Consider the following 12,808-nt stretch of genomic DNA (forward strand, 5'->3'; position numbering starts at 1 on the left):
ACAGTCACTTTTAAAAACATCTAGAAAGAATTTAGAAATGCTAGATAATATCTGCTCTACTGTATCTTCTGCCTTGTTCCTCTAGTTTGATTCTTGATTTCACGTTGTTTTCTGTACTGATTAAGCAAACTGGTGTCTGCTGAATCACACTGATTTTCTTTATATTCCTGCCTAAGGGATCAGAAGTCCATAACCTGGAAGTTATTCTCATATCCAATCTGGACTGCAGTTTCTTTAACAGCTTAATATTAACATTTTTTGTTTCAATCACATGTTGCTGAGATCCTTACAGCCTTTTTCCCTGGAATGCAGGCTGGAAGGCTTCCCTGGAAGGCTATTGTCATATACTTTTAAGATGCTTGCAGTAAAATATTTCAAACATTATCTTTTAATATTTTTGAAAGCTCTTGAAGTTCACTTCTTTATAGGAAAGGCAAAAGGAAATCCCAGTTTATTTTGAGATTTCATGGAACACTTTTGAGAATGTTTGATTTGAGAAAAAAATATATTTTAACACATTTCTAATGCAGAAGATTTCAAGTGATTACTGTATTCTGCCATTATCTTTTCTAATATCTTAAAAATGCATATTCTGTTTCCCCATTCTGTGATTAGGTGAAGTGTATAGAGCCAAAGACAGTAATTTGAATGCCTTCTTTGTTTGCTGTAGAACTCAGAACTACCACAGGCTTTTGTCTCCATATTGCTATCACATATTAGATGTTGTTTTCTTGAGTTTTATCTAACGATTTCATTTTCCCCCATCCTTTTTATCTTGATCAAAGGTCTAGTTCTTTGTACCTGGTAGAGAGCTAAAACCCTCAAAGATCCCCAACACAAAACCAAAGAGCTTGCTCTAATTGTTGGCCTGAGGAATGCTGGGATAAAAAAAATAAATCTTTTTTATAGGCTCTTTCTCCTAAAAAGATTCTGAAATTGAATGAATCTTTTTTTGATGGACTATATTCTATAATTATTAAAGAAATAACCAGCAGAATCTCTGCCTTTCAACCTTAAGGGGATACTGTTAGCTACAGTAAATATTTAGGAGTTTAGACACCACACTGAAACGGTAACAAGTTCATTCTGACTTGATTGCACAAAGTAATAATGAATAAGTGCGTCCTAATCTTACTGTGGAGGTGATAAAAAGAGTGTCTTGTATCTATGCATTGTGATTTGAAACTGGTTATTTAAGAGTTCATGTAGGCACTAAAAGTAAATAGAATTGTTGAATTGCATGCAAAGTTAGTATTTTTCCAATCCTATTAACAGGAGAAATAGAAGTAAAAAAATCTTAGCAAGATAAACACTCATTTTATAAGTTAAAGTACCACAAATTACAGATAAGTACAATCTCATTGACATTTTAAATATATCTCTGCTTATGAATTTGATAGAACAATGGCAATTTCTTGCAAACTTTGAAGAAAGATAAAAAAAATCTAAGAATATGAATACAAATAACAGGTACAGATACTACTGATTGATTAATTGCTTCCATTTTGTAGTGGGCTTTAGAAGACTTCTCACAGGAGTGAAGTCCAGAGTTTTAGGAGAGGTGACAGTAACTTGCACATTAAAATATCGCAAAACCATGTCAAAAGAATTAAGTTACTCGCTTTGAACAAAGTCCATTAAATCTCACAAATGCTACTAAATAAAAGCAGTATGTGCACTTCAGTGTGCACACAGTATTAAGTAATTTAGATCCTTTTATTGCATGATGCATGATAGTATTCAGTACGAAGAATTAAATGAGAGATTCAGTCAGAGACTCCCTATCTCAGACACAGGAAATCAGAAGTAGCCAAATCAGAGATTCTCAGGCTCTGGTTTGTGGAGTTTGGGATCTGCAAGATTCTGGAAAAGACCTCTTAAATACAAAGCAAGGTAGAATCATAGAATAGCTTGGATTGGAAGGGACATTTGAAGGTCATCTAGGCAAATCCCTGCCTTGCAATGAGCAGGGACAATGGTGGCTTTCAATTTAAGATTTAGACTTTTAAGTCAGTGTGTATGGTGTGAAATCTTGACTATAGACAACTACCTGTTGCCTGTCAGCATCTGCTTTTCTTAAGTTAAAGAATGTATTTCATATATTATAGAACTTTATAAACAAATTAAAGCTTTAAATTTATGTTTTCAGACAGATGATACTAACTGGATGTGTGGCATTTGCCCGACATGTTGGACCAACACGTGTAGAAGCTGAACTTTTACCACAGTGTTGGGAGCAGGTAACTGATTATTTTGTGCTTTGCACTGGAAAATTAGTTAAAAATTCATAGATGTTTGTTTGAGGAGGTTGTTTTGGTTTTGTTTTTCAATGAATGGCAGTTTAAAGTATTTTACAGAAAGATATTTGGATGTTGTTGTCCTCATTATATATACCTCTATATAGCATTAAAAAAACCTTAAATGTGGAAAACATGTTAAAGACTATCTAGAGATTCTAGTTACTTGCATATACCAGAATAAGTTTGTTATATTGAAATGTAGATATACACATATTCATCATCATAGGTTGCCTAACCTATTGCTAGGTAGGTACCTTTATAATTTGGACTGTGATTTCCAGACTGCTGGAAGTCTGTTTTCATTCAGAGATTTCATTTGCTGATTCTTTTATGTTGTGCTAAGTCCCTGGAGTAGTGTCCACACTTCAGATAGTTTAAATTCTTAAAAATCAAAGATTAAAGTAGTCATAAGTAAGTCTCCTGTAGATGGGCATGATTTTACTCTGGTGAGATCAACCTGAAGTTTACATGTGACTTCTAGAATCACAGTGACTTTTTCCACAGATACTATAAATTAAAAGAAATAACTGAACAACCAAACTGAAATGCTGTTACTGTTTCATCTGAGGCATATAAACAGAGTAACATGAGTTCAGGTGAAAATGTGTGGCAATTTTCCTTATAATGAAGAAAAGGGAGTTCATCATTGACCAAAAGACAACAAATAACTAAGCTGTGACGGAGTGGTAATACTTGCTTTGATGGCACAGTCTTTCTGCTCTGGTAATTTTCTACTGTTTCTTGCATAACACAGCAATCTATGTCTCACAATAAAGTCCAAGCTTTAATAACCTTAATGCTTTCTGACAGTAGAAGTATGTATTATATGCAGCAGTTGTGCTTGTATGCATGACTGATGTATCTGCTGTTTAAATGAAGCTCTCATGACAATAGAAGTTGAACATAAAATAAGCAACATTTTGTTTTCTTAGTCCTCATGAAATTTAGATTGTGCTTAAAAAGTCAGTCTCACCTCAGTAAGAGCACATCTTTGTCATCCATTCCTTGCTAATTGCCGATGCGAAATAGAAACAAGTCCAACTGTAACAGTACAGCATATCAGGCTGCCAAGTCATGTGTCATAATGCATTTATTTAATGCAGTTTGCCAAAGTTTGAACCAGGTCATTATTTTCTTCAGCAAAATACCAGCTGAATCTCATTGTCACAAATCTTGAGTTTGTAGAAGGAACTCAAGTATACGCATCATTTTCTACCTTTTCACCGCTCTCACCTTGTTCATTGTGCCAGTCATCTCAGAAAACTGTCAGGTTGGTCATGTGTGGTTTTTCCTATATAAATATATATGGCTATTTCCAGCCCCCTTCTTGCCCTTCATTTGTTTGGAAATGCTTTCCAAGATGAATTGCTCCAACACGTTCCCAGGAACTGATGTGAGGCAGGCTGGCCTGTGTTACACTGAATCCTCTGTCTTGCCCTTCCTGAAGGTAGCAGTGACATTTACTTTCTTCCAGTCCTCGGGAGCCTCCCCCATTACCCCAACATTTTGTTGATTATCAAGAGCAATCTTGGAATGACATCAGCCAGCTCTCTGAGTGTTCATGGGTGCATCCCCATCAGGGCCACAGACTAGCATATGTCCAATTTCTTTGAATATTTCCTAACCTGATAATTCTCTACCAAAGATCTTCCTTGCTCCAGAATTTGACATGGGGTTTAAGGACCTCAGACTACTAAAAGCAATTCTTCCCAGGAAAGGCAGAGACAAAGAAGGTAGTGAGTACCTCGGTTTTCTCTGTGGTAACATGGTTGTCTTACCAAGGCTATACACTGCATAGCAAGAGAGAAACAGTTGCACCACATACTGCATATCCTAATTTTATCTGACAGCATCAAAATATTCACATTTCCCTCTCACCATTTTACCATGAAATTTTTTATTCGCAAAGTTTTTTTTGTTTCATTGTTCAGCCATTTCACTGGCTCTTAAATCTGACTCTACCAGGATGCAAACTTGGTTCCAAAGTGTCAATAATAAATTTGTAAGGCAGAATTTTCAAGCAGCTTTTGAGTGGAAAGGGCAGGTAGCATGGGATCCAGAGGTTCTCGGCAATAAGAGTTGTTTTCAGCCACATTTTTATGAAGGACTTGAGAGCAGAACTTCAACAGCACACAAATACTTTTTGGCTTAATATGTGTGCCTTCTTTTGACCGTGATTGTTCAGTGAGACCTAGGCAGCTCTTCTACACTGGTTGGCTCAGAGCACTAGAGGGCACTTGTGTAGTTCTTAGAGGAACGTCTCTCCTGAAGGGCTACATAATACAAAATATTTCATGACATTCCAGCTCAGGAGTTATGCATATTCTTCATTCCATACACTGCTTTCACCTTCTCTTTATTCGTCAATGTTTATTGAAGACGTGCAGGCACATTCCTCTGTTGCAGTGCATTCTAACCACATTTGAATACTGGTTACTGCAAAGCAAACAGCCAATCTGCTTGTCTTTACCAGATCAACCACAAATACCCAGAGCGACGGCTACTGGTAGCAGAATCCTGTGGAGCTCTTGCACCCTACCTTCCAGTAAGTATTAATAGACATCAAATACCTCTCAAGTGAAAGCAAGGTGAAAATCTGTTCCATAATGTAAACATCCTGTATAATTTTAAATGTTCACAAGTGTGTATGTTGTGCATAGACAGTCACATTGTCTTCTACTTTATGTCACACATGTGAGATTCAGTAAATCACACTAAGAAGGAGATAGCTTATTATGAAGAAATACAGATTAATCTAGGTATAAAATGTTTCCAAAAACAGTATGTTCTGAAAAAATATTTGTTTCAGTAAAAATTAAGAAAAGATAGGACCAATTAAGGAAACAATCTGTGAAAAAAGAACTGACACCCAATAATAGAGTTCTTCAGACACTGTGAACTGTTACAATAGGAGTGCTGCCAGTTAGAAGAAGAAGTCAGTGGCAAACTAGAATTTGAAGCTTCAGAACTAAATAAAAAAGGCCTCTTCTTCAATTTAACAATGCAGTGATTACAGATTCTGTTTTAAGTCTAAACCTATAGTAGTTTTATTGCTTTAGTTATCTTTGGTTCCATACGACTTAAAGGACTTGAGTTCTGTGCTTAGTAGGACAAAAGGCACCCTAATGAAGCTACTGACATTTTATATTCATTCATCTTCTTTTGTGAAAACTGAACATGTAATATTCATAAAGGGATCTGTGGTTGGAGGAAGGGATTTTGTTTGTGAGCACTAACAGAAATGCAAATTATTTATAAAAATTGATACAAACCCACATTTCTTGTTTCACTGGATTTAACAAATATGTTTTTCATTTACAAACAGAAAGAAATTCGTAGTTCGTTAGTACTTTCCATGCTGCAACAAATGCTAATGGAAGATAAGGCAGATCTGGTACGAGAAGCTGTGATCAAAAGCCTTGGCATCATTATGGGCTATATTGATGATCCAGACAAATATCAACAGGTATAATTTGGTTTGGCTTCTGTATGTATAAAATTTTTTCTATAGATACTTCATGAGTAGGGGGACGCATATTTCCTGTATTTTTATTAAATCTTTCCAGATACTTTTAAAAATTATGAATATATGAATGTTGATTTTACTGTTTCACCAAGACCAAACAGAAAAACTACAGGTAGCATTAAAACTTCAGGTATAAACCTTATACAAAAGCTTCTCTAATAATTCATAATTTACCTTTAAGAACATACCATTTCACTGCCCACCTGATACTGTTAGGCACTTTGATACCATCACTTGCTAGCAAATTCATTTGCTACAACAAAGCCTACCTGTAGTTCAGCTTAATGCTGCCTAATAATGTTTCAGAGAAGTGAAAATAAAGTACTTCTGTCTTCTGAGTTTTTGAAGGCAGAGTGGTAACGTGTACATAAATTTTAGAGAAATAAGTACATTCTTCATTGTCTTTTGCCAGGGCTTTGAATTGCTGCTTTCAGCTCTAGGAGACCCTTCAGAACGTGTGGTTAGTGCAACACATCAGGTATTTTTACCTGCTTATGCTGCCTGGACAACAGAACTGGGAAATCTACAGTTCCATCTTATACCTACACTGCTAAATAAAATTGAAAAATTGCTCAGGGTATGTGTTCAGCTGTTTCTACATTGGAGAATTTTCTGTGTATTCTTATTAAATATGCAAACTTGTAAAAAAAAAAAAAAAAACAAAAATGCAAATAGTTGGTATATAATGTTCTCTGAGTGAAAAATTTTCTGGAGATGCTTGTTGTGACTCTTTTACTTGTCTACTGGAAGAAGGAGGGAAAAAAAAAAAGAAAAACCACCAACCCCTCCAAAACTAAACATATTGTTCTTTAATACTGTTCTGCTTTATAACCTAATAGCATTTGCCCAATATTTAAATTGTGTAGTTTTTAATAAAGTGCAATTTTTATTAAATAAGCAAACAAAGTAGAATTGAATGGCTTAGTTAGGTCATTTGCAATTATGATCCAGTTTGCACACTTGATTTGGTAGATATCTCAAAAGTTGTAGAAAAATTGGGTACCTCATAACTGTCTAACAGATTGAAACAAGATGCTTGCTTTCACGGTGCAGGCGACTAGTTTATTCAGTTTAGGTGCCTTGGTCTCTGAGACAAAGGTTCCACATTTCCAAAATGTACTAAAAATGTTCTTTCAAAATATCAATCTACTTATCAGCATGAACTGCTAAATGTATTGCCTGAATCTTTTGAGTAGAGGTGACTTAAGAGTGACAAGGGGATTTGGATGATGAGACAAAGTAAGTTTGTGGTTAGGCTAAATTACTGTATAATTAGTGTCTTTGTGTAGAAGCTCATCGCAGATGTGTTCATCTCTTGCCAATGAATACATCATCCAAATTGAAAACTTTGAGTAAATGTCCTGTTTGTTTCAGGAAGGAGAACATGGCTTGGATGAACATAAGCTTCACATGTATCTGTCTGCTCTGCAGTCATTGATTCCTTCATTGTTTGCACTGGTGCTACAGAATGCACCTTTCACAAGCAAGGCTAAACTTCAGGGAGAAGTACCACAAATAGAAGGTAAATGATTAATTTCTCATATGGATTTTTTTCATATTGATCTCCCTTAGCAAATCCTTAAGTAATGCTTCCTTTTTCCACCCCTTACTATGCTTGAGAGACTTGATTATCACCAAAATTTTTTATTTCATCTCTGTATTCTTCTCTGCTTCTTGTAAGAAACTTTGAGAATGCAAAGCAATTTTTAACTGTACTTCCTAAAGGTTTCTGAAGAACTGATTTACATTAATAGCCAATAACAGCTCAGGAAGGGTAGCCTCAGTTTCAATTAATTCTTACAAATTTCTGAAGTGGGAAAAATACAGTGTAGTGCAGGAGTGTCACCATCTGTTATGTGTCTATGGAGTATCTTAGAAGACTGCACCATGCCTGGCAGTGCTCAAGACCACGTTGGGTGCAGTTTTGAGCAACCTCGTCTAGTGGAAGGTGTCCCTACCCATGGTAGGGGGGCTGGAACTAGATCATCTTTACGGTCCCTTGCAAATCAAACCATTCTATTAATCAATGGCCTCATAGTGAAGTTGAACTTAGATCAGCAATCTTAACCTGTAAAGTGTTTTCTTCTGTTGCAAATGCTTTTTAAAGCTATTATTGGTAGTACCTGCCACATGCTGATAATAGTGCTGTGTGTGGAGATGCAAAGAAAGGGTAACGACTTCTTAAAGAATTGAAAAATTTCAAGTTTCAGCCTAGTCTGATATTTTTTTTCCTCCACAAAAGTGATGGAAAAAATCTCACATACTTTTCATTAATCTGGAAGCATTGCAGGAATTATTAGCTGGCTTTCTTGAGTTTTGCAGTAGGAAAGATGATGCTCTTGTTGGTTAACTTCATTGCTGAATAATTTTAAGTATGAATTAAAAAAAAATAAAAGCAGTGTGTTGATGTAGCAGGCTTTCAGTCCCCATATATTTTAATGGTCTAGAATTTTTTGTGGTCTTGCTTTTAAAGTGTAAATTATTCTCTTCTGATAATAATAATTAAGGAGTTGGGGATGGGAGTGGGGAGCATCATAAACTACTTATATATAAAGTCAGGAGCCATTAGGTGATTTGAGTGTAGCGATAGAAGTCAGCTTGCTGTAAATCTGTGCTGTGTTCTTCGGAATCATAGAATTGGAAGGTTTGAAGGGACATTTAAGGGTCATGTAGTTCTAAATCCCCCTGCACTAAGCAGGAACTTCAGCTAGATCAGGTTGCTCAGAGCTCCATCCAATCTGACCTTGAATATTTTCAGGGATGGGGCATTTATCACCTCTCTTAGCAAGCTGTTTCAGTGTTTCACCACTCTCACTGTAAAGAATTTCTTCCTTACCTAGTCTGAATCTACCCCCTTTTTAAAACCATTACCCTTGTACTATCACGAAAGACCCTATTAAAAAGTCTGTCCCCATATTTTTTATAAGCCCTCTTTAAGTATTGAAAAGTCACAATACTCTTCCTGGAGCCTTCTCTTCTTCAGGCTGAACAAGCCCAACTATGAGCCTTTCCTCTTAGGAGAGGTGCTCTATCTCTTTGTTTACATCTTCGTGGCCCTTCTCTGGACTTGCTGCAGCAGCTCCATGCTTTTTCTGTGCTGGGCACCCCAGAGCCAGATGCAATATTATGGGTGGGGGTCTCATGAGAGCAACCTGTTGACCATGATTCTTTTGATGTAGCCCAGGCTACATTTGGCTTTCTAGGCTGCACACAGACATTACTGGGTTGTGTCCAGTTTTTTCACCCACTGGTACCCCGGAGTCTACTTTCAATCCCTTCATATCCCCCAGCCTGTATTGGTACAGGGGGTTACCCTGACCCAGGTGCAGCACCTTTTACTTGACCTTGTTGAACCTCATGAGGTTCCCATGGGCCCACATCTCAAACTTGTCCTGGTCCCTCTGGATGTCATCCCATCCCTCAGGTATGTCAGCTGCAGCACGCAGCTACATGTCACCTGCAAACTTGCTGAGGGTGCAGTTGATCCCACTGTCCATGTCATTGGTGTAGATATTGAACAGTACTGGTCCCACTATGGATGCATCAGGGACACCACTTGTTGCTGATGTTTATCTGGGCACTGAGCTGTTGACCACTCCCCTCTGGATTTAACCATCCTGTCAGTTCCTCATTCACTGAAAAGTCTATCCATCAAATTCATGTCTCTACGGTTTAGAGAGAAGGATGTTACAGGAGACTGTCAAAGGCTTTACAACCTCACTTGTTCACAGATGTGGTCACTCCATCACAGAAGGCCACTAAGTTGCTCAAGAAAGATTTGACCTTGGTGAAGCCATGCTGGCAATGATAATTGCATAATCTCCCTGTATCAGCATTTTCTCATGTTAAGTGAGTTACATAATCTCTTCAGAGATGATTTTAACTCACTAATTTTTTTAAAAACAATTTGATAACCTTATACAGAAGACACCTAATGATTCTCCTACTTTCTTGGCTCTCATTTCAGACATCACCTCCATGGTGTTATCATCTTCTTTTGTTCACAATTGCTTGTTCTCTGCTGTTACAGTCACTAGATTCCCCCGACCCGTATCGCCGCTTCAGGATGTGGCCATCATCATTGGAAGCCGCGAGCAATTAGCAGTGTTGTTGCAACTCTATGACTATCAGCTAGAACATGAGGGTACCACAGGCTGGGAGTCTCTGCTATGGGTAGTCAATCAACTGTGAGTTAGTTTGTATCTTAGGATTCCTAATTTTAAAATGTATCAAAATTAATAGTTCTTAAGCATGGTCATGTTTAACAATTAGTGACTAAGAGAATACTAAGTGTGATTGTCTTTGAGAATTACCGAAGAGGAAAACATTGAGTTTATTTCAGGCATTTTAATTTTCATGCTGAATTGGCTTTGATTTTATTCAAAAAATATCAACAATCTAACAGAATATGTAGGTTGCTACTTGCTCTGATAAGGTTGGGTTTTTTCTTTTTTTTTTTTCTGGTATACTCGATTCTCTGTTGAACTGAAGACTGTTGTATTCCAACTATCTTATGATAGTAACAGGTGTTTGAAAATGTAGGTCAGACTTTTCTGGCACCTGAACCCTTGCTTTCTTCATGGGTCAGGAATTGTATGGAACAAGTAGTTAATTTTATTAGAACCGGTAGTGTTCTCTGTGTGCATGTATTTATTAATATAAACAGTAAATCTATACAAATGTAACTGGAGAGAAACAAAAGATCAGAGTAGTGTTTAATATCCTTTTGTTTCCTGATTTTTAGGCTACCACAGCTTATAGAAATAGTTGGCAAGATCAATGTAGCATCAACTGCCTGTGTCCATGAGTTCTCTAGATTTTTCTGGAGACTTTGTAGGACATTTGGGAAAATTTTTACAAACACTAAGGTAAGATATTACCTTAAATATTCTACTTACAGAGTACCTTGATAATATACATTCTCTATATTTACGGTATGTCTGAATACTCACACTTTATGTGACCATTTATATTTTCAAGTCACAATGATGCTTTTCCATAAGTACATTTAAACGTAAAGTTCTGTATCCATCCTTTTCTGGTTTTGGACATTTTGGAATGGCTACCTCATCTTGCCCAACAAGGAATGATTCAGTTTTTTAAACTGTATTCTTCATATTGCTTTGTGAATGACAGAGAGAGTGGGAGAGATCATCCTAATTCTGATGATTTAACAATTTTCTTTCTTCAGAGCAGCAGCAGTTTGTGATGTACATAAGTACTCCAACCTGTACTTAATTGAATATTTAAAATTGATGCTTTCCCAACCTGAAATATTTTCTGTAGGTGACATCTAAACATTCTTATCAGGGAATTACATAATTTTTCCCCATAAAATAACTTCTGAATATAATGAAAAAAAATATATAAAAAGGAAATCATAAAACATGAGAGGATTACCTAAAGATAAAATTATACAAGTGTGTTAGCATTACATGCTGCTTCCAGAGAGGAGATTAAAAGAAGTCTCTGGTCTTTGAAAGCCCTTTCTGTAAGTTATTGGTAAAACTGTTGCTTCTGTAAAATTGTTCTGATACTGATTATCATAGCTGTATTTGGAAGAGAGTCCTTCATTGACAGCAAAGATACAAAACATAAACTTTTTTTTTGTTTTACATACTTCAACTTTTTGTGTCACAGATACTAAATACTGCTACTTGTGTTGTGGGTACTCACTAGAAATTTTTGCTATCTTATGTTATACTGTCAATTTTTGCTAAAACTGGCTTTGCTTTTTAAAGATTTTTGTTCCTTCTGTACTATCAAAAGTCCTTTTTGTGGTTTCAGGGGGGGCTGTTGTTTTTTTGGGAGAGGGGGAATTTTTTTTTTCATTTTTCAATTCTTATATTTTTTTAAGTTAATAGACACTGGTAACAGGTTTTCTTACATGGGATTCATCATCCTTTGCATAGGTAAAACCACAGTTCCAGGAAATCTTAAGACTGTCTGAGGAAAACATAGGTAAGTAGCTTTTTACTCAAATGAGTTGAACTTAACTGCAACTCCAAAAAAAATGTCAATCTCTTGTTCAAATAACGTTTTCAGAGCACAGTTCTCAAATTTGTGATCTTTGTGAAATGTTGAAAAATCTAATCTTAATCTGAATGGAACACTCTGAAGTTGCAGAATATGTGTAAGGTACAAAATAAGAATCAAATCCAAATACCACTTAAGCATTATTTTAGCATGTGTGTGTATATATGCATACATGTATATAAATTCTCTATGGATATATAAAAAAAGTGATGAAATCTGTAATACTTAAAAACACACATGTAAGTATACTAGATATAGTATATATTATACACATTAGATACACCCTCATATGTATGTATAAAACCTAAATTTTTCACTGTGTTTCATTAGATTCCACAGCAGGTAATGGAGTGCTAACAAAAGCCACAGTTCCCATCTATGCAACAGGGGTCCTTACATGTTATATTCAGGTAAGTTTGTTTTTCTGTTTCTTCATTAAATGTATAATAGTTTGTAAAATTTATTTAAAAAACAACAAACCTTACTGTTTTCTCTGAAAACTTAGTGTTCTTGTGCTTTAAGATAGGTAGATGAATAGGCAGCTGTAAACCCACTTAAAAGCAAAGTTTTCCAGTGAGGTAGTGATGCACATTTAGATCACGTGCTGCCATGTCCCTCTATCAACACTATTAATGTTATTCCTTAAATAGGTTCTTGACCACTTAACTATGAACCCTGCAAATGTTATTTTGCAAAACAGATAAGCAGGTAAATTGCCATGTTGGGCCTAGTTGGAGTCTTAAAATGTTAGTGTTACCTAGTACTAAAATAAACACACTATAGATAAGATTACCTAATCCTCCAGCAACCAGCAGTTACAGGTTAGCATATACATATCTTCGAGGCAAAAAAATAAATTCTTCATTATTTTACAAATTTTTAGTGGACTGTGAGCAATTAGAAACTTTCAGGAGTAATAAGCATGCTTAAATACAGTTCTTAAAAC

At 36.0% G+C, this 12,808-nt stretch overlaps 1 protein-coding gene across 7 annotated transcripts in view; it reads left to right on the forward strand.

Annotated features, from left to right (window-relative positions):
- RELCH (RAB11 binding and LisH domain, coiled-coil and HEAT repeat containing) overlaps window positions 1-12,808 on the forward strand; it is a 75,388-nt gene that overhangs the window by 41,926 nt on the left and 20,654 nt on the right. For all 7 annotated transcript variants that reach the window (XR_003530031.1, XR_003530030.1, XM_027657463.1 and 4 more), the window contains 9 exons: window positions 2,150-2,240; window positions 4,774-4,845; window positions 5,626-5,766; window positions 6,239-6,403; window positions 7,201-7,348; window positions 9,857-10,013; window positions 10,571-10,694; window positions 11,739-11,787; window positions 12,193-12,272. Coding sequence is in view for 5 of the 7 variants with exons in the window: in XM_027657463.1 (XP_027513264.1) it covers window positions 2,150-2,240; window positions 4,774-4,845; window positions 5,626-5,766; window positions 6,239-6,403; window positions 7,201-7,348; window positions 9,857-10,013; window positions 10,571-10,694; window positions 11,739-11,787; window positions 12,193-12,272 (1,027 nt within the window). In the remaining 2 variants the exon portion in view is untranslated. The remainder of the gene's footprint in view (window positions 1-2,149; window positions 2,241-4,773; window positions 4,846-5,625; window positions 5,767-6,238; window positions 6,404-7,200; window positions 7,349-9,856; window positions 10,014-10,570; window positions 10,695-11,738; window positions 11,788-12,192; window positions 12,273-12,808) is intronic.

This window comes from Corapipo altera, unplaced genomic scaffold (assembly GCF_003945725.1).
Source record: "Corapipo altera isolate COAL_440 unplaced genomic scaffold, ASM394572v1 66, whole genome shotgun sequence".
NCBI lineage: Eukaryota > Metazoa > Chordata > Aves > Passeriformes > Pipridae > Corapipo > Corapipo altera.